Here is a 26,726-nt window from a genome sequence, read left to right as displayed (position 1 = left end):
AATGTGAAATGGCTCCCTGCAGAGAGAGAATTTATAAAAGAAAAAGAATTTTAAAGTTAAATGAGAGAAGAAAAACTAAAAATACTTGTGATTTCATTGTTGTGGAGAGTTTCATTGCAGAGCTTCCCTCCAGCTACAAAGCAACAATTCTACTCCAAGAATATCTTAGCTATATTACATATATTATCTCATTTGAACCTCATAACAACTTGTAAATAGGTGCTATTATCCACTAATATATTCAAAGAGATTGTGGTGATTATAACTTCTTTCTTATGATTGATTTTCAAATGCTTATTGCCACTGTGTTAATAATCTTTTGATTCTGAGGTAACATAATTTAAGGAGTAACAACTTCTTGATTCTGTGCCTTGTTCCCTGAGAAATAAAACCGAATTTGGACTCAGGTCTTCTTGATTCCAAATCTAACATTTTATCTACTGTACCATATAAATGTGAACTGTTATGCGTTATAGAAGTGCTGACTTCAATTTTGTTGTTCATTCATTTGTCATCTCTTACTCTTCTTGACTGCATTTGGGGGATACTGGAAAGGTTTACCATTTCCTTCTCCAGTTTTATTTCACATTTCACATAAGGAAATTGAAGCTAATAGGTTTAAGTTTCTTGCCTTGGGTCAAACAGTAAATGTCTGAAGTTAGATATGAAGTCAGGAAGATGAATCTTCCTGGTGTACTATCCATTGCATCACCTAGCTGACCATGTGTAACCTCAGTACTTCACTGCATATTTTCATATTAGAGTAATATTGTTTTATAACCTTCATAGTAATTTTTTTTAATGTAAGGTCAAAACTTTCATTTTAATTTTTCTGTCATTTTTTCAAATGATATATTTTGACTGACTAACCATATGGTCTTTTAATATTATAAGGAACCAGTAACTTCTTCAATAAGTTGATGCATAGTGTCTAGGGCATGGAGATTCTTTTTTCTTTTAAAGATCCAATTATTTGTAAAGATAACATTAATTTTTGTAAGATTTTGAATTCCAGATTTTTCTCCTTACCTCTCCCATCTCCAAGATAGCAAATGATCTAATATAGTCTATGCATGTACAATCTTGTTAAACATACTTCCATATTAGTCTTGTTGTGAGAGAAGAAACAGACAAAAGGGAGAAACAAAAATCAAATTTTTAAAAGTGAAAGTAGTATTCTGTAATCTGCATTCAGACTTCATAGTTCTTTCTCTAGATGTGGATGACATTTTCCATTGTGAATCTTTTGGAATTGTCTTAGATCACTGTAATGCTGAAAATTGTCATAGTTGGTCATTGCACAATGTTGCTGTTGTTGTGTACAATATTCTGCTAGTTTTGCTCACTTCACTCAGCATTAGTTCATGCAAGTCTTTCCCAGTTTTTCTAAAATTTAACTGCTCTTCATTTCTTATAGCATAATAATATTCTATTACATTCATATGCCATACTTGTTTAGCTATTTCCCAGTTGAGGGCATCTCAATGTCTAATTCTTTGCTACCACTTAAAGAGCTGCTACAAATATTTTTATCTATGTAGAGCCTTTCCCTTTTTATCATCTCTTTGGGATACAGACTTAATAGTTGGATTAATGGATCAAAGGGTCTGCACAGTTTTATAGCCCTTTGGGCATAATTTTAAATTGCTCCCTGGAATTGTTGAATCAGTTCACAAATGCATGGAGAATCTTACCTAGAATTTGTAGTTAAAGTGTGAATACCTGAGAGATGACTTACCCATTCATTGCCAAGAGGAAAGGTAAAGGAGATAGTAGCTAGAATATTTCCTGGCAGCTCTTAAGAACATGCACTACTCTAAACTGAATGTTTCAGAGTATTGTCAGTGAGTGAGAAGCCAAGCCTTTCATCTCCAGGTTGTAAATCTAAATGTTTCTCATGCTGCTAGAAATTGAAAGGTGTTACTATCAGATGATGAGTCTCCTCTCTTGTTTGATTTTGCATTAATGAGTTTAGTTAAAGTAAATGTCTACAGTAAAGCTATTTGTGCTGTTGAATCTTTGTTGAGTCATTAATTGTCTACTTTGCAGAATTAGCATAGGAAATGAGGTTTTAACAGATCTAAGTTATCTTCTCAAAATAAGCATGAAGGTACTTGTCCTCTTTCAGCTGCTCAGCTCTTCTAGTAGGAATACCTGAATGTAGGTCAAGTCCCTTTGTTAATCAATAGCATGCAGTCATTTCTGAAACTCTTAGTCTGTCATGCTATTCATAGTTTATATAGAAAAGGATGAGAAGGTGGTAATCCATTCTTTCCCTTGATCTTATTGTGGATAAATCCAAAGACAAAACCCAAGAAGAAATAAGATATAGGTGCCATTTATATTGAGATTTTTATCAGTTTTTTTAATAAGATTCAGTGTGGGAGATCATAGAATCATTGACTTGATTTCAAGGTCATTTAATCCGACCTCCCCCCTATTGCAGAAATCTTTTTATTCCAATGTAGCACAGTAGAAAAAGCACTGGAAATAGCTGGGATCGCTTGATTCCAGTCTCATCTGTATTTCTAACTAGATATATGTTCTTAGGCAAGTAATTTAAATTCCTTGGGACTCAGTTTCCTTATGTGTAAAAGGAGAGAGTTAAATTAGGTGATCTCCAGTGTTCTGGCTCTAATAATTCATGAATGCCTAATTGTTTCTGCCAAAATACTCACAGTGATTGGAAATTAATTGCCTCCTACTGTGGCCTTAGTCATTTCTCTTTTTTTGCCCTAACTTTTAAACAAAATCTCTTTGTGGCATCTATTCTCTGGTGCTGGTTCTGTCCTTCAGAGCAAAACAAACATCCGCTCACTCTGTCACTACAGCCCACTGGCTGTCATGTCTTCCCTTAGATCTTTCTTTTAGAGATTAGTAAACATCACCAATATTTCATCTGTTTGAGCTATAGAACTGTTTTTAGACTCTATCACTACATTAATAAGTTTTTTCCAAACACACTCATTTGTCTATCTATCTTCTTTTGGCATTTTAAGAAAATTTAGCTTGGCTCTAACTAGTCTTTCCAATCTTATATATTACTTCTCTTGTACTCTTTTAGTTTAGCTAAACTGACTTTTTTGTTCTTATATATGATATTTCATCTCCTTTATTTATGTATTTTTCCTAGGCTGTTCTGCATTCATCACTACCATGCTTGAAATATCCCCTCTTCCCACCTTAGCCCTAGGATCCTGAATTTCCTCAAATCAGGGGCCACTTCCTAAATTTGTCATTGTCTGATACCCTTACCTTTTCTTGCGGGACTAGTGCTTTTTACCCTTAAGATTACTCTGTTTTTATTTTGTATATATTTAAATGAATTCATTCTATCTCCTCCATACTTCCTGAGGGCAAGTATTGTTTCATTTTTTAACAGTGTTCCAGTCCCTGGAATACTATCTGACACATTGTAGGCATTTAGTAAATGTGATTGGCTATCCTTTTCTTTCCATTGCCACTACTACCATTAGAGTCTAGGCTATCGTGACTGTATGCCCACAATAGCTTTTTAACTGATTTTGTTGTTTTCATTCCCTAATTATTCCAATTCTTTCTTCTTACTGCCACCAAATTAATCTTCTTAAAACAAATGTCATCCCCCTTGCCAAGAATCTATTAAAATAAGTCTATACTCCCCTGCATGGCACTCTCAGCCTTCCATCACTTTATCTCACTTTGGTAAGGCAAGATTACTTCCTCCCCACTCTCCAAAAAAAAAATCCTTTTAAGCTCTAGTTACATTAATGTCAATCACTGACCTGAGTCCTACACTATATTCGTTCTTGCTCCCCTGACTTTGTTCACTTGTTCTATACTAAATACCCTTCCCTGTTCTCTTTACAAACCTAAATCTTAATATATCTTTCAAGATTTAATTCCAGTCCCACCAATTCCACAAAATCTTTTGATTACTTCATATATAGACAGAACACTGGCTCTGGAGTCAAGAGAAGCAGAGTTCAAATATGACCTAAGACTCTTGACACTAGCTATGTGACCCTGGGCAAATCACCTAACCCTAATTGTGTTGTTAATTGGGTTACAAATTCCTTGAAGGTAGAAATGATGTACTGAACTTTTTTGTGTATATTTCTAATAATGAGCATTGTATTTTGCATCTATATATATGTGTGTGTGTGTGTGTGTGTTTATTTCATATATTCTCATATATCCTCTCTCTCTATTTGTGTACACACACACACACACACACACACACACACACACACACATATAGATGCAAAATACAAAATACACACACGTATTCATTTCATGCACTCAGTGGCTATTTTTTGAGTATCCACTATGTTAGTTGAGGAAAAGTATCCTTTTTGGATGAACAGTGTCCTTGTTTCCTGACACATACTATTCTCCTCACCTTTTCTATACCTGTGAATCCTTCAGAAGAAGATTTGAGTTTACATCTTCCTTCTATGAAGCCTTGATAGACCAATTCAATGTCCATAATTAGGAATAATTAGTCATAAACTGTCTTGTAACCTTTTTATATTGAGCTGTAATTTATTTCCTATATTTAGATTTTTATGTGATTCTACCATTTACTCATTCATACAAGATCTAATAATGTTGTGGATAATGGGAGTACTCATACCACTGCATTGATAGTTCTTGAAATGTCATGATGTAGTTGAAAGAATGCTGGATTTGGAGTAAGAATTTGGAGTTAAATCCCAACTCTATTATTTAGTATCTGAATGGCCTTGAAAAAAGTTATTTAATCTCTCTGGCCCTCAATATCTCATCTGTACTTCATGATTCCCAGGTTTCTCCTAGCTACAAATAAAATTCTAGGAAATAAATATTCAGTATTTTTCTTATTCAAAACAGGAATCATATCTTATAACTTTTTTCCTTACAAAGCCTTGCGCTCAGTATCTTACAAAAATGGACATTCAGTTGATTGGCTTAGAAGGCAGGTATCTAGATATTAAAAAAAAAAATCTAGATGTTAAAAAATGATTTATTGCCAATTTAATGTATTCACTATTAAAATTATCATAAGTAATATAGTTTTGTGCATTTAATTTTTACATTTCTTTGTATATATACATGAATTTACCTAACATTACAATTTCTTTTCTGTTAAAATACTTCTTCTATATATTACAGATTTCTAATCAACATAATGCTGAAGCATCAACTTTGGAACCAACACTTTTCAAAATGGCTGAGGTGGATCTTAATTTGGATAATGTTATACCAACAACCATTCTTCCAACTTACTGGGCAAAACTTCTAGTGGCATTTGTTTCCTTTGTATGCTTTGCCCATAGTTATGATGGAGATTTTGTCTTTGATGATTCAGAAGCCATTGTCAACAATAAGGTTTGTACTCGTTGTGACTGTTAAACTGATGTTAACAACCAAAGTAGGTCCCCCAAAAAATACCCATCCTCGATTTGACATAATTTCTTTGTTTTTTAATAAAATATTTTGTTTTTCTCCGATTATATGTAAAGGCAATTTTTGAGATACGTTTTTTTTTTAAATTTTTGAATTCTAAGTTTTCTCTCTCTTTTTCTATCACCCCCACTCTCCCTGAGATAATAAACAAATTGATATAGGTTATACATGTTCAGACTCACAAAGCATTTTAAAGCCATATTAATCAGAAATAGATGCAGAAGGAAAAAAACCATGAAAAGAAATACAGAAAATGAAAAATAGTATGCTTTAGTCTGCATTCTGATTCCATCAATTCTTTCTGTGGATGTAGATAGCATTTTTATGATCACTTCGGTAGTGTCTTGGATCATTGTATTGCTACCATTCACAGTTGATCATCATACAGTATTGTTGTATGTGTACAATGGTCTAATTCTGCTCATTTCACTTTGTATCAGTTCATATAAGTCCAGATTTTTTTTGAAACCAATCTGCTCATTTCTCATAGCACAATAACATACCATTACAATCATGTACCCCAGCCTGTTCAGCCATTCCCAATTGATGGGCATTCCCTCAGTTTCCATTTTTGTCTCTACAAAAAAAGTTGCAATAAATATTTTATATAAATATATCCTTTATCCTACTCTCCTTCCCCTTTTTAAAATCTCTTTGGGATACAGATCTAGTAGCAGTTTTGTTGGATCAAAGAATATTCACAACTTTATCTCCCTTTAGGCATAGTGCCAAATTATTTTCCAGAATAGTTGGGTCAGTTCACAACTCCACCAACAGTATATTAGTATCCCAATTTTCCCAAATCTTCTCCAACATTATTCTATTCTTTTCTATCATGTTAACCAATCTGTTAGGTTTAAGGGATTGCCTCAGAGTTGTTTGCAATTTTTTAGTCAATAGTTATTTAGAGCCTTTTTCTTGGGACTATAGATAGCTTCAATTTCTTTTTCTGAAAACTGCCTGCTCATATCCTTTGACCATGACTTGTATTCTTATAAATTTAACTCCATTCTCAATATTTGAGAAATGCAACCATTATCAGAAATATTTGCTGTAAAAATTGTTTCCCAGGTTTGTTTTCCTTCTAATCTTAGTTGCATTGATTTTGTTTGTGCAAAATCTTTTAAATTTAATATAATCAAAATAATCAAAATTATTGATATGATATATTTTATGGGAAGTGTTATCTCTAGTGATTGAATGTTTCCCCCATCAGTTGGTTTTTTTTTTTGGATTGTGCATAAAATCTAATTTAAAATTTAGCGTTATACCACAAAGTGTAATGCCCTTTTCACTTCTACTGGATTCATAGGATCATAGAATTAAATCCAGAAGAGACCTTAGGTTATATCATCAAGTTTATCTTTGTGGTTTTTTCTGCATTAAAAAAAGAGCATAACTTTACTCTTAGAGTCATGGAATCATAGATTTAGAACTTCCCATAGTGATCACCAGTTCATCATCCTTATACTTTTACAACTTTCCAAATTTCCACATTTGTTCCAGGTTCAGTGGAAAAATTTTGGAAAGAGAATAATTTCTTATTATCATAAGGGAACATGATGACTGTCCTCAAATATTTGAATAGTTAACATGGAAGAGAAAAATTAAGCTTGTTCTACTTGGAATCAGGAATGGAACTAAGAACAAAATTTTAGATGCTACCAAAAAAACAGATTTAAAGTTGATACAAGGCAGGAGATTCTAACAGTTACAACTCCAAGTGTAAGGGCTGTTCTGGGATCTTATAAATTTCCTATAAACAGAATGTGATAAGGGCTAGATGGATAACTTGGACAGGTCTTATAGAAATACATATAAAGAGCGCAAGAGTAGGTTATCCTAGATGAGCTAGGTCTGTTCCAACCCTGAGAGTTACTGTGACATTACTTCTAGACTCTGTAGCTATCAGTCAAGCATAGCAGCAACTCAAATGCTTCAGGTTTTGGGAAAAAGTGATATGATAGTAGGAAAAGTTAGGATCATGGCCATATGGCACCCACTGTCATTGATATCAGGACATTCCATGCTGACTGTTGCAGGTGAAAATGTAGTTAGCCATTTCTCTTTGCTATCTGACTTACACATTTTGTATCTTGAGAATCAATTGGCTGGATGTGTAAGGTCTTCATCAATTTTACTTATCAGTGGATGCTGGGTGTGAAATGGAAAATATTATTCTTTTCCTTTTATCTGCCCTTGAGAATCAGGAAAGGAGTGGGGAATGGTTAAACAAACAAACAAACAGTTACAGGGAAATAAAAAGTCAAATAAAAAATAATAGACATTGGCTTTGAAGACATTTAGAAGGGAACAATACCTGGACTTGAAACCAAGTCCCTTTTGAACACCAGTAAATTTCACTTATGACTTAATTCTATTAAATCTAGTTGTATTCAGGAGAGTTTTTGCATCTTGAACTTTAAGCTTTAAGAAATGCATTCACCTATCTTTGCTGTGGAAGCTTACATGCATTTGTGGCATTCTCTTGAAAAACTTAATGAACTTATTTAAAAACTCAAGGTGAAGAATTCTTCCAAGTAGGACATAAATGTCATCTTTATACTCCTGAAATGCTTCACAAGTTGGTAAATCTTTTCATGAAAACTGGTTGTTTGTAAAAAAAAAAAAAAAAAACAAAGTAAATTTTGAGCGCTACAGCATTTAGTGATTTAGAAAGAAATAAAATGTATTTTCCCTTTTTTTTTTTGAATGTAGGTAAAGATAACAGACCATACCATTGTTGGTGTTTGTTTTTGGTACATTCCTTCAATAATAATTTTCCTCCAATTCATCCAGCAGTTACTGACAGATGTTATTCCTTCAGTTTATTTTTAAAAAATAAAGGAGGAGGAAAATTAAGATTGTGGCTACAGGCAAGTACATCAAATTAAATCAGTTGTTTAAATAACTTTACTCATTCACATATAATGCTTTTTTGAAAACTAGAAGAGAGTTGATTTTCAAATTAATTGTTTAAAAAAATATCTTCTTTCTTTTGGTTTGATTTTGATTAGGACTATCTCATAAAAAATATTAACTAAGTGCCAGAGCAAAAAAAAAAAAAAAATGACCAAAAGATAGGGGAAAAAACAGAGCAAAAGTGTTCCTTGGCTTTATTAAACTAAGTATTTTCAGTTATTTTCCTTGTGAGATGCAGCAGATGAAGTCATTTTGTATATCTATTGAGTATTGTTTTGCCAGGGTTTTCTAGGGCACCATACTGTGCCCCTTTTGTTAACTTGCTAGCTCCCCCCTTTCTTTCTTTTTTGTTTAATGAAAGATACTCTGTTCATTGGCACAAAGCCTACCATAATGTGAAACAGGCTGTTACTGGATTTTATTGGTGTTAAGGACTCTGTTCCAGATGCTTCCTTAAAATGTTGAGCTGGTTTTTTTGTTGTTCACTAGGATGCTTTTCTTTGAGACAGTTGAGTTAGCTGGAATTTCAGGCATAATACATCTTTTACATAAATCATTATGGAGAAAAATTGACCTTTCTTCAAGTATTGCACCCTGCTGTGTGTAGACTGCAGCTAATCAAATATTTAGATTCTTAAGTATTCATTTTCTTTTTAGATGGGAGAAGGAAGCTATATAGGATCTTTTCTCAACTATATACCCCAATATGTGACAAAGTAAAATAGGTTTTTGAGTTTTGTTTTCAGATAAACCCATAGTAGTATATAGGTTGCATATCCTTTACAATTTCTGGCTAACTTTAATATGAACCAATTCACCATGTTTATAAGGTCTCTGGAGCAGTTTGTACTTGGTGGCTGTGAAATTCAATCACTTAAAAATAGTATTAAATAATTAGTTCTAATTTTAAATACATTTCCTATTGAAGATTCCCTTCCTTTAACATAGCAACAACAAATATTTATTAAATATACATGTATCCTCAAAAGATTTCATACTAATTTTCGTCTGTTAAAAAAAAATCCCTAATTAACATTCCTTTTGAAAAAGAAAAAATTTGTTTTATATTTGAAAATTATGCTGGAACTTGAGGTTTCCCTTGTTACTTTTATGAGGAGACATGGAGTCCAGTGGATAGAGCATTGCCTTGGAGTCTACTTGGAAGAAGACCTAAGTTCAAATCCTGCTTCAGACATTTATTATCTGTGTGACCCTGGGCAAGTTATTTCATTTTTCTCACATTCAATTCCTTCAAAGTTAGGATAATTATAATACCTATCAGAAAGGATTTTTGTGAAGATAAAGCAAGATGATTATCTAAAGTTCTTTGCAAACCTGAAAGTATTATCTAAATACTCGTTGCTATTTTTATTCTTATTAGCTTTTTTCTGAGAATCATTTTAGAATGTTTGAACTTAAAATTATTTGAAAGAAATTTCATTCTATGTACATATGAAATACAAGTGCTTATATACTTAGAAAACTTTATAATATAATTTTGGGTCATTAATGGATGAACTATAGGTTTTAAACTTTGTGGGGTTATTTTTTTAAATTTCTACAACTTCTATAGATGACTTTCTTTCTCCTCCCCATAATTGGTTCTCATGTACAATCAATAATGAAGAAACTTTAAAGAAAACAGACTGCCCTCAAGAGTAGTTTACTTAGATAGAGAATTGCAATTATTTCAATGAAATGTTTTGGTGGATGGACCATAGGTTTTTATATATGTGATTTAAATTGTTTTATTATTTGAATAGAAAACAAGGGAACCAGGACTATGACTCACCACTTTCATAGCTCTTTTGCTGTGTCAGAATACTTATTTCATTAATGATGGATTAGCTATCTAAGATGGACTAGAGAGCTATCCTTTGTAGCGGAATTTTTGAAAGAAAGCCTTTCTTTGTCTTCAGGGGTAAAAAAGGAAAAGAAAGAAGCAATAATTAAATAAAGTCCTAGTCAGGTTAAAATTTCCAGAAAGCAATATTATTTTTTTTCTATCTAGAAAAGAAAGATTTTACTTGATATGGGAATATGGAGTTAGTCATTTCTAAAAATCTGGCATATTTCATTGGTCATGCATTCTTGTTAATCTATATGAATACTTTTTCTCTTTGTTATTTTTTACTTTTTTTTACTTTTATTTTCTTAAGAACTAAAATTTTAGAGTGCCTTAATATTTTTCTATAGCATATATAAGATAGATACAACATATTTTATTCCCACTTGACAAATTAACTGAGGTACAACCTTCTTTGATTCAGCAGTATCTCTACTGGTCTGAATCCCAAAGAGATCATAAAGGAGGGGAAAGGCCCACATGTGCAAAAAAGTTTGTAGCAGTCCTTTTTGTAGTAGCAAAAAACTGGAAATTGAGTAGATACCCATCAATTTGGGGGTGGCTGAATAAATTATGTGAATGTAATGGAATATTATTATTCTATAAGAAATGGAGAGCAGACTATTTCAGAAAAGCCTGGAAAGACTTGTATGAACTAATGCAAATAAAGTGCAAAAGAACATTATATACAGTAACAACAATTATGTAACTGTGAAGGATTTGGCTCTTTTCAACAATGAGGTTAATTCAAGTCAATTCTAATAGACTTGGAATGGAAAGTGCTCTCTGCATCCAGAGAGAGAACTATGGAGACTGAATGTGGATCAAAGCATAATATTTTCATCTTTTTGTTGTTGTTGTTTGTTTCTTTGCTTGGTTTTTTTTTTCTTTATGTTTTTTCCCCTTTTAATCTGATTTTTCTTGCATAGCATGAAGAATATGGAAATGTATTTAGAAGAATTGCACATATTTAACGTATATTGGATTGCTTGCCTTCCAGGGAGGGGAGAAGAGGGAGAGGTAAGAGTGGGAGAAAAATTTGTGACACAAATTTTATAGAGGTGAATTTTGAAAACTATCTTTACATGTATTTGGAAAAATAAATATTATTGAAAAATATTTAACAAATAAGGAGGAAAAGGGAAAGAATAAAAACAAGAAACAGGCCCAGAAAAGTCGAGCGATATGACTAAATTAATAGGAGAGCTATTTTTGAATATATAGTTCTCATAACTCTACACATATTCTTTGCTCTATTTTCGTTAGTATTCTGATTAATCCATTCAGCTTTATCTAGGTCATTTTTTTATGTTTTTATGCTTTGTAAAAATGTCATAATGTTATTTCTGGGAAGAGAGTTAATTTACTCAACTAAATGATAACTATTCATTGCTTAGATTTGTAGAGCAGAATGTTGTAATAGACCACTTGCTATGGAAGTAGATAATCTGATCTGCCTCTGCCAAGATGCATGACAAACAAATCATTGAGTGTTCTTAGGTCTCAATTTTATAATCTGTAAAATGTGGAATTTGAAGATGATCCCTACTCTAAGATTCTACCCAACTCCAAATCCCATGATCCTGTCCTTAAGCATCTATATTTTTTTCCAAAATTTTCCCAAAATTTTTCCAAAATAAATTCTTAGTTATTATATTTAGTGATGTGATCAATAACTTATCATTAAGTAATCTTCCCCATGAGATTTCATTAATTTTTCATCACTGGCTAGCCATTTTTTATCTTTGTTTCTCTTATCTAGTGTGGTTTCCCTGATCTGGGAATAGAAAAACAGCAGATTGTTTTTATTGTACCTCATGTAAAATATGTGAACAGAGAAGCTAGACACATTTTTTTTTTTAACAAGCATTCAGAATTGCTAAGTTTCTGTCCTAACACATCACATCTTCCAGATGCTATGTAATGAGAAGAATACAGCAAATCCTTACTTATTTCCATTGAAGATGGAATTTAAAAATATATATATTATAGGTCAGATTCTGATTCCTTTTTCTTTATCTTTTGCTGTATTCAGCATTTCCTCTGAAGTCTATAAGTATTCTGTGCACAGAGGGAACATGTCAGGTATAAAGAGACATTAAGCACTAATTGCTTAATTATTGTAATATCTTATGGTTACTCAATATCAAAATGAATTAGGGTTCTTTTCTTTTTAATGTTTTATTGCTGTTTTTTGAAGCATCATTGTCACCTCCCAATAACCTTCTCCCATAGAATCTTCTTTTGTGTAAAGAAAGCAGCTAGGCAAAACTAACATAGCAACCATTACTGACAGTGCATGCAGTTTTCCCTTTTATAGCCTACTGCCTTACCTCTCTGTCAAGAGGAGGTAAATTCCACCAGCTATTTGGAATTAAGACATATTAACATTGAACTAATCTGAATTCAAAGACATTAAAGTGTTTTTTTTTTTCATTCTACTAGGTGAGCATTGTGTATATTCTGTTGATTTTGCCTTATTCTCTTAATATTCATTCATAGAAGATTTCCCCAATTTCTTTGAATTCTTAATATTTTTCAGTTCTAAAAATGCTATAATATTCCATTATGTTAATAACCCAAAATTTGTTTAGCCATGTATCAATTGATGGATATATCAATTACATATTTTTGCTATCATGAAAAGAGCTAGTGTGATCCTTAACTGATTTCCAAAGATGGCTTAGTTTCAAAAATACATGTTAGCTTTGGCTATTGATAACATCACTCTTAAATTTGTTAACAAGAACTTTCAAATGTCAGTTGATTGAGCTTTTGCTTTTTATGTGGTAACTGCCTTGGGTCTGTCAACTCCTATTCATTTTAATAGACTAATCTGGAACATTGTGTGATATGTTTTGGAGTTCTTTGTTTTTTAATTTTCTTGTAGGATCTCCGAGCAGAAACTCCACTCGGTGACCTTTGGCAACATGACTTCTGGGGTAGTAAACTTAGCAGCAACACTAGCCACAAGTCTTATCGGCCACTCACTATCCTGACTTTCAGGTATGCCATGCTGAAACTCACAGTGCTTCTTGGCTGTTCCAAGTTTGTGTGTGTGTGTGTGTGTGTGTGTGTGTGTGTGTGTGTGTGTGTGTGTCTAGACACACACATGTATGTATGAATGTATGTGAACATATATGTATGTATAGTGTTTTCACATAATAAATATTTTTAAATGGTGGTTAAATGAATGAATTATAATTCATGTCTATGATTCTAATGTAATGATAAATTAGTTTAACTATTGGTTTCTCTATTGAGAGTTGACAACATATTAATGGAGTTTTGGAACAGGTATTTTTCAGACACTTGAAACACACAGCACTTTTCCTGGAAGTCATAAAAACATCAATTGTATATGTATATAAGTAGACTTTGAATCAACATTCCATTTACAGTTCTACATAATATAAAACTACCTGTAAAAAAAAATCCCAAACAGACCCTTGACAAAGCATTGTTGTTATGACCATTTCTTCATGACTTCGTAGACCATAGCACACCAGTGCTGTCCATGGGATTTTCTTGGCAAAGAGGAGTGATTTGCTATTTCCTTTTATAGTGGATTAAGACAAATATCAGTCAAGTGACTTGTCCAGTGTTACACAACTAATAAGTGTTTGAGACAGCACTGGAATTCAAGACTTCCTAACTCCAGGGCCAGAGCTTTCTACTGACCCATCTAATTCCCTCACTGTCAAAGTACAAGCAGATATTATTTTCATTACAGTAAGATTATTCACTGCAAAGAGGTTGTTCTAAATCTTCAGTGCCTCCAAGTGTTGTTTATAGATCATTTACTTCTTACTGTAGAAACATAAAGTTAAAGTTTCCAGTAAAATTAAAGATCAATTGAAAATTAAAATCTCAGGAAAAGATGAGTCATTTGAACAAATGTTTCATCTAACCAAAAAATAAATAAATAAATAAAACTCCAATAATTTGTTCACTTTGTGGGGGACAGTGAGCTGATGCTGATGTAACATATACACATGTATTTCTTCTCTCTAGATGTTTATAATAGTTTTTCATAAACTGGTGCATTTCCTTAATTAAATCCTCAATTTAATTTACCAAGTATCATCTTTTTTATTTTAAATTGCTCTGTTAAAACATATAGTTTTCTGTCTTTTCCATTTCCTTTACTATTTTTGTCTTTTTTATATGCCCTTTCCTTCCATTTCCCCTGTGAAACTAATTATGTTCATACTTTTCTTGTTCTTTGAATTGACAGATTTATTCATTTTAAAAGTATTTTTATCCTCAAATGCACAAAGTATTTCTTCTTACTTTAATATTTTTATTTTCAACCATTTTTCTCTAAATTGTCTCAGCTTTTTTTTTTTTTTAATCTAACCTGAACATCCTGTTTTTTTTTTTTTTTTTTTTTTTTTTTTTGCTACAGGATCAACTACTATTTATCTGGAGGTTTCTATCCAGTGAGTTTTCATATGGTCAACATCCTTCTGCATTGTAGCATTTCTGTCCTAATGATTGATGTCTTCTCAATATTATTTGGTGGTCTACAATATACCAGTAAAGGAAGGAGATTAAACCTGGCTCCCAAATCGTCCCTTTTAGCAGCATTATTTTTTGCTGTTCATCCAGTGCATACAGAGTGTGTAAGTACTTAGCTACCACATCTTCTTTCATAAAGGAAGTTATGAGTTCAACTATTTACATATTTCTATCCACTTTGATAAAATGATCATTCTGCAGTTCTAAAATTATGAGTAGTGTGCTCTTTCATCTCCTGCCAAAGGTGAAACAATCAGGAAATATATTTATTAAGTACTTAAAACATCTTGGTAGCAAATAAATTAAAAGTAAGATTAAGAATTCAAAATATCGTTAATACCATCTTCATGGCTAATTTAGCAGTACTAATTGTAGTGACATGAATTTCCATATTCAGTAATGTGGAGTCCTTACATTTATATGGTGCCTTATGGTTAAAAATAGCTTTTAATAGAATTTCATTTGATTCTCAAAACTAGTTTTATGTTAATATTATTAAAAGTCATATGTTAGCATTATTGCCCCATTTTACAGATGAAGGAACTAAATATTTGTAAGGTTAATTTGTTTACCCAAGGTCACACAGCTATTAGGAAGCAGCTTGCTGACTCAGTGGATAGAGCGCGAGATCTGAGTTCAAATTAGGCCTCAAACACTCTAGGAATGTGAACCTCAGCAAATCATTTAACCTTTGTTTATCTTAATCCACTGGAGAAGGAAATGGCAAACTGCTTCTGTATACAGAAAAACCCATGAATGTTATTGGCATGCTATGGTCTCTAGACTTGATTGAATTTACTGAACAAGAAGAAGTTATTAATATAGTTATTAAGTATTTTAAATAACACTTAAACCTAGGTTTTCAAGTATTAAATCATATTCTTTTTCTTCATTTTTTCTTTCCTTCCTTCCCTCCTTTCTTCCTTTCTTTCTTTCCTTTCCTTCTCTTCCTTCATTCCTTTCTTCCTTCCTTCCTTTCTCCCTTCTTTCTTTCTTTCCTTTATTTTTTTCCTACCTACCTAGGAATATGGCTCCATAAGCATATTAACACATATTTGTTTATGGAGTATGTACATATATTAATTTTATATTTTTATATATGCTATTATAGGGCAGCTAATGTGATAGAATGCTATGCCTGGAGTCAGAAAGAATTATATTCTTGAATTCAAATCTAGCTTCAGCCATGTACTAACTGTGTGATCCTGAGCAAGTCACTTAACTGCTTGCCTTAGTTTTCTCATCTGAACAAATTGAACTGGAGAAGTTAATAGCAAACCACTTCACTACTTTTGCCAAGAAAACCTTAAAATGGGGTTATGAAGAGTTGGGCTTGACTGAAACAACTGAAATATAATAGGTTATTATTCATATTACTCTGCTTGCACCAACATGAATCAGAGACATAGAAAGAGTACATGTCTCTTTTCTCCCAGCTTTCCTCAATAAGTTAATTATCAAAGTTAATTGGACCTGCTCTTGTCTGGCAATGTAATTTGCCATTACCTCATCAGAGTAACTGAGGGTATCTAGATTTTAACTATAGGTTTAAGATTACTTTGTGACTGAGTAACGCATTTAAACCCTTCCCAGTTGTCTTATTTTTAAAGGAAATTAAATGAACTTGATTCTCAGCTCCGTAGGCTATTGTGAACCCAGTGAGGAAAAACTTACTGTGTTTTGATGTAGGATGAAGAGAATCTTTGCCTAGCCTTTGCCTAGGTGCTGTGTGCTGCTCTTTATCACAATAAGTGAAGGTATGTTTTTGAGTAGCCTGTTTGGAGACAGGTGTACCTGTGCTCATGTTTAAGTATTTCCTGAATAACACTTTCTGGGCTGTCCTGTGGCTACATTAGCTCCCTGGCCACAAGGATGTGACTGGTCTATGGTACTGCTTTCTCTACAATGCTGATTCAACTGAATGCTGCTGAATACATCTAGCACTAACTGTATTAGCTAGTGCTATTCAGGGGAGGTAGCTGGGGATGAGGGCTAGGTTTCCGTGTGTGTGTGTTTATTACAAAAACGGCTATGTAACTCTTTGAAAATTATTGCTTGAGGGACAGCTAGATGATGTATTGGACAGAGTACTGGCCCGAGGTCAGGAGGACCTGAGTTCAAATGTGGCCTCAGACGCTTAACACTAGCTGTGTGACCCTGGGCAAATCATTTAACCCCAATTGTCTCATCAAAAAAAAAACAAAAACAAAAACTGGAGGAGGGAGACGGAGAGGGAGAGAAAGAAGGAAGGAGGGAGGGAAGGAAGAAAAAGAAAGAAAGAAGAAAAGAAAAGAAACTGTCCCTACCCTGAATGATCTACCATTATAATGAGGATAAGGAAGGGGATGAAAAAGGAGGTGGTAATAATGTATAAACAAATAAATAAATTCAAGATCTAAATCAATTGGGCTAGTGGCTCAAGGAATTCTTGTCAAGTACATTTGGAGGCTATATGACCTTTAATTCCTCCTTGAAATCTGGCGATCATTGACTCTAGCATTTTACTTTTACAAATGGAATTTGATACTTAGTATAAAGAATATATTAATGCTTCTTTTAAAGTTTTATTCTATATTCAGCTAAATTACTTCCTGAATACAATATACTGAATTTAACACCTTTAAATAAATTTATAAACACTTAATAGAATTTCTTTTAGAGGCATGGTTTATTACAGAGAAAATGAAATTTGATTAAAGAAGCAATATTATTTAAAAGCTGCTGGCTTATGTTCATTTTTTTTCATTAGAAAATTCATAAAAATCCAGGATTCCACAGATTAGAAACTGCTTTTAAAATTTTTTTCCTTCCTTTCTTTTTCTTCTTTTCTCCTTCCTGCCTTTCTTTTCTTATTTCTTTCTTTTTCTCTATATATGTGTTTGCATTTATATGTGTGTGTGTGTGTGTGTGTACATACACACATAATATGTATATGTATAGATATACACACACAATATGTCTTGTTATGGCTTATCTCTGTTCCCTAAGCTACAAAATTAAACCACAAATGTCTTGAACACATTTTCTTCAGATTAGAGAACTTTAGAGCTAAAAGGGAATGTAGGTAGGGAATGTAGGTAGGCAACCAGGATGGTTAGAGGATTAGAGGCCATATCATAAGGTTTAATGAATCTGGGAATTTTTAGCTTGATAAAGAAAAAACTTTTTGGGAGGAAATCATAATTCTCTTTAAGTGTTTAAGGGATTAGGCTTGTTTGCTTGACCTTAGAGGGCAGAACTCAGAGTAATGAGGGGAAGTTGTGATGGACAAGAATTCAACCAGTTTGACCTAAGGAAAAGGATGGTAGGTTCCCTGATTATGTGTGCTTGGTGGTATCCAAGCAGAGTCTCAGTGACCACTTAGAATTCCTAGTTATGTACCTATTTGTACTAGATACATGCTGATTATGACCTCTGAGGTCCCTTCTAACTTTACTATTCTGAAATCAGTCCTCTGATCTCCCTAATGAGAAAGCCTTAGGTATGACATCTTGTTAGTGGCAGAACATAGGTAATTGTTCTTTCTACTACATCTTACTTTCATCCCTAATGAATAAATGTAATGCTTTGCTTCTAATCTAATTCATTTGTGATCACAAAAATGGAACCTTAAAATACCAGAAATTAAATGAAACATTGAAGAATTGATAAAATTCTGTATAGTTGAAGCATTTTTTTCTCACAAATAACTTTGTGGGAGAGGTAATATAAATGTTTTTAGCCTTATTTTATAGATGGGATACTTGAGGCTCACAGAAGTAAAGATACTTCTCCAGTGCATAGCTAGTTAAGTGTGAGAACTAGAACTTGAATTCTATGAGAACTTTTTCCAGTAGATGATACTGTTTTATAGGTCTTTGAAAAATCTTTCAAATACTGATAATTATTAAGTGTGTTTATTCATACCATTTGGGATCTAATAAACACTGTCAATGTCCCCAAATAGTCTACAGTCCTGGAGAATATCCTAAAGCTGTTAGGTAAGCATTCTGGGGCATTAGGGAATACTTTGAGGTAATCCTAGCCACAGGAAGAAAGTGATTATTTATAATTTGTTTCAGGTTAGAAGATTTCTTAAAGACCTCACTATCAGTGGTCATACCTAATACAGTGTCTTGCACACAGTAGTTACTCAATAATGATCTGTGCAAAACAACAACAACAATAATAATAGCTAACATTTATATAGCATTTACTATGTGCCAGGCACTGTTTATAGTTATCTCATTACATAAGAAATGTCTTATTTGCAATGTGGCTCTGTAGAACAAACTCCTATAAAAAAGAAACGGTTTAGCTGCTGTAACTTAACAATATGCAACCTTCAAATCTACTTTACTTTTCTTTCTTTCTTTTTAAATTTCCTTGCCCCATTCCCCATTCAAAAGGGATTTTTTAAAAATGAGCAAAATTAGAGCCATCCAAGAAAGCCGATGAAAAGACAACTTCTCAAAGAGTTTCCAGGGCCAGCCTCTGTTAGCAGCATTGTTTTCTTCAGCTGTTGATCATACCATTTTCATGGATTGATAGTTTTAGGACACAATGTTGCCAGATTGAAAATCATTCTTTAGCTGCCCTGATATAAGAAGAACAACGATTTGAATAGTAAACACGCTGCTGTTTACTTTTAGCATAAGAGTGCAAGAATAGGATGTCCCATTCTGGGTTTGCTTAGTTTTCATGTAAGTTGCCATATTAAGATTAAAATGTTTTCACATATAAGAGTTTCCTGTGAATGATATGTCACTAAATGAAAACCTAAATTTTATCAGGCTGTTTAAAGTTTTATTGATCTACTCTTACCCACAAACTCCACTGGTAAAATAAATAAAATTAATATTTTGAAAAAGATTCAATTGGAATACAAGTCTTACTTTTATAATTTCCTAATTATCCAGCTTCTGATGGATCATCCTGATATAGAAATGACCTTGTGGTCTCGAGGCTTTGCCTGCAGAGCATAACCTCTAGCAGATCTGACTGAGCTGGAATAGCTTCAAGTAGGGACTGGTGGTGGACTATTCTCTGTCTCAGGATCAGCCTAACTAAATGTGGAGAGGTCATGAATTTTTTCAGTCACAGCAACTCATAAAGATCACTTACTAAAGTATTTGATGACTGTGATTTCTATTAATAAGAGTGCTCCATCAAATGAAATCATGGATCTTTCAAGTATGTGCCAAAGTGCAAAGAATTGCTGTGATGGAACTAGTAGGAAGAAGGGAAAAAGAAAGTCAAGGAAGAGGAGGGGAAGGAGATTCTTAAGTGGGTCACCATTTGTGCCTTAAGTTATTTCTGTAAGATCCAAGAACAGTTTGCTGATTGTTGTACTGGAGATTCATAGATGAGGCTGCTCACCTGAGACCCAACCTTTAACCTAACTGGGAAGTTTTCTATCATCAATTAATCGACAGTCATCTATTGAAGTCCCTACTATGTGCTGTTAACTGGAGGTACTACAAAGACAAAGAAAGAAACATTTTATTTTCAGTAGAAGTTCAATCTGTTTTCTGGGTTAGTGCCCAAAGCTACACTATACAAATCAAGAGTTGACAGTAGTTAAGCTTAGAAGAAAGTAGCCAATCCTAAGGCCCTTTTTCAAAATTTTTGTGCTCTGCCAATAATATTATAGTGCATTTCAAATCATGATGAAGTATTACCTTGCTTAAAGGATAAAGGGTAACACTTTGCAAATATTTTCTACCAAAAAAGATAAACTTTAGTGTTTAGATCTGCACACTGAGTAAAAATTATGTACCCACATTTAGCTTGCACAAGGTTCAATCAATTTGTATATGTGTTCATTTATTCAAAGTAATTGTATTGGGGGGGGCAGTTTATATCTAATTTCACCCTACTAACCTTTTCTTTTATCCTTCATTATATTGTAGGTTTTTATGTTTTTTATCATATTAGATGGTAGAGATTGAGATATATATGTTAGCCTTCAAGAATTTCCATCAAAATTATGTTATGCTTTAAAAGGCTTATAGATAAATACTATCTTTAAAGGACTGTTGATTTTAAGCATTTTTTTCTAAGCTTTTGATTTAGATATGAATATCTAATAGTTGTGGACATATAGATATATTCTTCATTTTCAGTTATCATTGCCTAGTTGCTAAGGTATTTGTTAACAATGCATCATATCTTATGTTTTAGTCTCTTGAAAAATTGAATTAACTTTGTTTTATTGCCCCCCATTGATTAAAGAGTCAAAATTTGATTATATCAATTAAAATTTTTATTATTTGAAATATTGGAAAAACAGAATATGCCAATTAATCAAGAATTTCATTGACCTAAACTTGTATTTACAAGTAGGCTATATCATGAATTACCATGGGTCCTTTGGAAAGAACTAATTAGATAATCTGTCTTAGAGGGACAGTGATAAAAATATTCTCCCTTAACATCCATCATTAATTGGCTCCATGAAAACACACCTTTTGGGGATGTTATAGAGAGTATTTCTGTAAATACAATGTTGTAAATGAGTAAACAAGTAAATTATATTGCAGTGACATTTTGCAACATTCCAGAAGGTATAAGATAAAAAAGGAATGAGACAGATATGGGTTGGATGAGTGTATGATGATAATATTATGTAACTATTGTATGAAACAGTGTTTTGTGGCATCCCTGTAGTTATCTAAAATTTCTTTTGGATCAGTTAGCTCAGGAAAAGAAAGAGTAATTTGACTAAGAATAGAGCCCATTGGATGATAAAATACCTGGAGAAGGGCTGAAGTCGAAGATACAAGGTTTCATTTCTTTGACTAGTATTTACCAAATTCCTGCTTTCAACCCCATATGCGACTTGATCTGAGGAGGAAAAACTGTTTTATTCTTGTTTTATTATTCTCCTTAAGTAATTTAGAGGCAATATCAATTGTGTTTCTATGATTACCTCTCTGTAACATTTTTTTAAAGGAAATGACATTTATTTTCAAAATATAGGCATAATTTTCAGCATTCACCCTTGCAAAACTTTGTGTTCCAAATTTTTTCTCCCTCCTTTCTCCCCACCCTCTCCCTTAGACAGCAAGTAATCCAACATAAGGAAAGCTTTATAATCACCTCATAGGTCTTCAGTTCTATTATTTCTCTTTTTTTTTCTCAATAAACTTTCTTTTTGAAATATGAAAAATATTTCATGATAATGAAATCATATTTCATAATAATGAAGAATTATCATGAACTTTCTTATGCAATATTTATGTTAGAGGATATCAATAGTGACAGTTTCCAAAGCATTTTTTTGGTAAATGTTATATAAATTAGCTTTCTCAATATTATAATACTTCTAAGTATTTTTCATTAGGTTCAAGAAAAGCCCATTTTCATCTGAAAGTAAATAAATCAATTCTTATTACTAAAAATTGAAACTCCCAGTGATTGCAAGATAATACCATAAGATGAAACAATTTATCAGAACAGTCTTGCTTTGTTTTTTATTTCATGTTTCTAAATATTTACATTTATGAGTTTCCTAAGATTAGACTTTTGAAAATGCATATTTTTATGAAAATCTTTTTTCTCTCTTGTTAAGGTGGCTGGTATCGTTGGCAGAGCTGACCTCCTGGGTGCCCTCTTTTTTTTGTTATCTTTTCTTGGCTACTGTCAAGCATTTAGAGAAAGTAAGTATTATTTTTTTAACTTTTTAAATTGTATAACTTATTGATAAATTTTTATTCAATTAAACTAAAACTTGATATGCGTGCCTTCTAGATTCTTAAAAGTCTAGGGAAATATTCAATTTGGGGATCAATTGTGCAAAAGAGGCTCTAATAGCACTGTACAATTGAAAGGGACCTCAGGCCTCATTTGTAACAGTTCCATCCCAAAGTATGAATCGCATCTACAAATATTTATCCAACTTTTCCCTGAAGACCTACAGTGATACGCAACTCACTGCTTAGTGAGCCATGCTCATTTCATCTTTGGATAGCTTTAGTTCTTAGAATTTTTTCTGTATATTAAATGAAGTTTTCCTCTCTATAAACTATACCTTTGGTTCTGGTTCTGTCCTCTGGGGGCAAACAGAATAAATTTAATTTCTCTTTCATATGATAATCCTTCAGCTATTTGGAGACACTTGTCAGGTCCTCCTAATATATTTCCCTTTCCTGCTAAATGTCCATAGTTTCTTCTACAAATACTCTTACAGTATAGTTTCAAATTACTTCATTATTCTGATCTTCTAGGTACACTTCATTTTGTCAATCTTTCTCCTAAAATGTGGCACCCATAATTGTACATGGTACTAGATATGTCTGAACAAATACATACTAATTTGAAGCTACTTTCCTTGCTATGGTCAGTGTACTTCTCATAATGTAGCATAAGTTTGTATTATCTGACTGTTATATTACATTGCTAATTCATGATGAATCTGGAATTGTCTAACCCATAAGGTGTTTTTTTTTTTTCATATAAATTGCGTTTAATGACATCTTCCTTAATTATTTATTTATGCAGTTGACTATTCTTAATCAAATGTAGAACTTTTTTTCATTATCATCAGTTTTATTTACCTTTCTTGCTAATCTTTCTGGTTTCCATCTCTATCATCCAGACTATTAGCTGTCATTTCCAGGTTCATGTCTGCAACTTGAATTGCCAATTATGTCTTCCTCCAAGAAGTCATTAATAAAAATGTCCGGGCTAAAGACAGAGCCCTGTGATGCTCCACTAGAAACTTTTCTTCATGTTAACATGGATCCATTATTCTTCATTCTTTGGGTTTAGTGAGTCAACCAATTCTAAATTCACCTAACCTTTGATATCCTGCAATATTCTTTTCACCCAGATCCCTTAGCTTCTTTTTTGATATTTAATCTGGTCTTTTCCCTGACTTTCTCACAGAAAGTATTCTTATGGAAGCAGGTTAACCACTTTTAAGGGATGTTGGTAGTGAGGATTCTTTCTTAGGTGGCGAATGAACTCTACATGATTTATGAGATCCCTTCTAATTCTGAGATTATTATTGACTACCTATATGAAATCATATTGTGAATAGATTCATGGAATCTCTTCAGTTAAATTTTTTGGGTACCATTTCTAAATCAGTTCATTTTTTAAAATTGTTTTTTCTAACAATATTGGGAAAAGAAAAATTTTGTGAATGCTAAAAACTCTTGGAGAGAGATGCAAAAATAATTATAGCATTTCTGTAATTATAGGGTTGGATTTTTAAACCAAACTATTATTTAAATATCATGTCAATGCAAATAAAATAAAATTTTCATATTAAAACCATTACCAGAGTTTTTCAGATTCAAATGACTGATTAAAAACATGGAAATTTGAATTGGAATTATTTGTTTATCAAGCGATGGTAACATTTTTAGATATAATCTTATGTAATTCCAGTCAAATCATGTCTCCCCTCCTCTTCTACTATAGATGCCAGAATAAAAGAGAAATACTGATTTTATCCAGTTTTGTCCATTCCATCCCTAACTTTGCCCATGCCCCAGAATTATTCACATATATCTGTAGTTTTAAAACCACATTTTCTATAAATAATTTATTTCTCTAGAATATATATGTAGGAAATAGGGATGAAATTACCTTGTTTTTATTCTTCCTTTTGCTCAACTGTTTTATTTTAGTTCCCAAGGAAGAAAGTAAGTTCAAACAACTAAAGATCAAGAGACTTTAGTCACTATTAGTTAATCAGAATAAACTTTTATTTTCCTCAATGAAGTGACGCAAATGTAGATAAAGGATGATACTCCCTCTACTATCTTCTTTCAAAAACTCATATATGGTCTTCCCAAATTTTTACCCATTGAGATGATGACACTTGAAATCTTGAATCTTTGCCCCTCACAAAAGTTTCACATCTCAAACCACTGATTACAAGAACCTTTTTGTGATCAATTTTATCCCTACTGTGATTATAAGACTTCATTTTAAAGGAGACCAGCTAATTACATGACTAATCCAATAGCACATTGTTATTATGAATCACTGATAATGATGGACAAACTCCCTACCACCCTTTTCTGTTAAATGTCACATATTAGTGCTTGACTTGTGAATTAAATATATAACACAGTCACATGATATGAAAGATTTATCAGTAGACACATTTTTCTTGAAGAAAAACAATTTACCATTTTTTACTCTGCAATAACTGTAGATAAGTGAAATATTTTACTAATTTTAAATCATACCCATTCTAAAGTAATTATCATATCTAATTCTATGTCAAGGAGAACATGTAAGGAATTTCAGTACATACAAAGTAATAAATAGAAATTTAACATTTGGGTTAGATCATCTGAGAAATATATTTTTAATACATCCTTTGGTTCATTGACACTTTAAAATAATCTGAGAAATCATGTGATCCTTTGATAAATTCTATTTTGGAAATTAGGAAAGTAGCAAGTTAAAGATTGTTTTATCTTAATTTTTCTTTTAAATCTATTTGCATTGTTATTGTCTGCATCTTTTTCTTTTCAGAAAGATTTGGTGTTTTTTATTTTAATAGTATTTTATTTTTCCAAATACATGTAGATAATTTTCAACATTTATCTTTGCAAAATCTTGTGTTCCAAATTTTTGTCTTTTTCCTCCCTTCTCTCCCCTTCCCGAGACAGCAAGCAATCAAATATAGCTTAAATATGTGCAATTGTTTCAGAAAGTTTGTTAAACTGATTAGACATTCCTTAGAACAGAGGGACAGTTCTGAATAATCTGATTTAGGAGAGAGAAGAGATTATGAACTACTAGATCAGGACTGAAATTTTTATACTAAACCTCTCAAGGACAAGCTGTTAATATTTTATAATTCTGCTCACATTTCTTAAAATTGGATAACCTTCTTTCTACTATACTTTCTGGCAAAAGAAAAATTTAAACTAAAACCTAGTCTTTGGCATTGTTGCACAGTTAGTTTCAAGTTTCTTGCAGCTATTAACACCTCTTTCCTTGGAGAATATAAAGCTTTAGGATGCTCTAGGAGTTCTACATTTCCTGAAGAGACTTATTCCTCAGGACTTGTGGTTACTAGACTTTTAGGCTTATTTTCTGAAGACACACTGGTTATCCTTTAACTGTGTTCATGTGCCAGGAAAGTTCTGAATTATAGCCTTACTGTAATAGTGGTTTTGCTTTAGAATTGGAAAGATATTTTAAATGTTACATGGAAATGAAGGGTAGTTATTAATTTGGTTTCCATTGCTATTTTCATTTTGGACTCATTATTTTCAGGCCACATACTATTGATAAAGTTATAAACGTAACCTGACTAGAACATCTCCATTCCTTTCAACAGAGCCTCTAGGTTTTAGTAATCCTTTTTTAACTAATAAATTTTCTATTAGAGAATTAACTGTGGGGTGTTGAACTTTGAATCATTGGAATAATCTCTTATCTTCATAGTAGTGTTCAACTCCATCCATGTCTGTGACAGCTCCCTAAATGTTAAACTTATAAATATCAAGTGAATCTTCCTTATATGATATATTCCTACAGAATTCATTGTGGTGGTCCCTGAAACTTCCAGTTTCTGTCATATTTCTGCATGATCTTCTTCTGGGACCATTTTGATCAAAGCCAAGTGATTTTTATTCTTTACTTATTTCCATCACATCAGAGTTGAATCTAAATTCCTTTTGCAGATACATATATACATATTTTGCATTTAAAGTTCTTGGAATTGATTCATATATTTTCAAAACAATTCCACAAGTAGGTTTTCTTTTACTGGCTTCTTGTTTCATGAACTAAAGGAAATTTAAAAGCTACTTTATTGGCTGAGCAATGAATACCATGCCTAGAATTCCTATGCTGGGTAATAGCATATTCTCCCACAGCAACATACTGGATAGTAGCTATAGTTTGCCACAAGGTGTTCAGAATGGAGCTCTCATCACAGGGCTGCTTAGTATTCATGATGGAAAGGATACCAGTGAATATAAATACTGGATGTGGCTTAATGTTTATTGGGTACCCATAATAAAAGACCTGCTGTTCATACTTATTAGATTGAAAC

General features: G+C 32.5%; 1 protein-coding gene across 1 annotated transcript in view; it reads left to right on the top strand.

Annotated features, from left to right (window-relative positions):
- TMTC4 (transmembrane O-mannosyltransferase targeting cadherins 4) overlaps positions 1-26,726 on the top strand; it is an 89,899-nt gene that overhangs the window by 7,114 nt on the left and 56,059 nt on the right. The window contains exons 2-5 of the mRNA XM_051984073.1: positions 5,134-5,349; positions 13,086-13,201; positions 14,604-14,820; positions 22,269-22,356. Coding sequence (XP_051840033.1) covers positions 5,134-5,349; positions 13,086-13,201; positions 14,604-14,820; positions 22,269-22,356 — 637 coding nt within the window. The remainder of the gene's footprint in view (positions 1-5,133; positions 5,350-13,085; positions 13,202-14,603; positions 14,821-22,268; positions 22,357-26,726) is intronic.

This window comes from Antechinus flavipes, chromosome 3 (assembly GCF_016432865.1).
Source record: "Antechinus flavipes isolate AdamAnt ecotype Samford, QLD, Australia chromosome 3, AdamAnt_v2, whole genome shotgun sequence".
NCBI classification, from domain to species: domain Eukaryota; kingdom Metazoa; phylum Chordata; class Mammalia; order Dasyuromorphia; family Dasyuridae; genus Antechinus; species Antechinus flavipes.
Note: the sequence above shows the minus strand (reverse complement) of the source record. Positions and strands in the feature narration are given on the sequence as shown.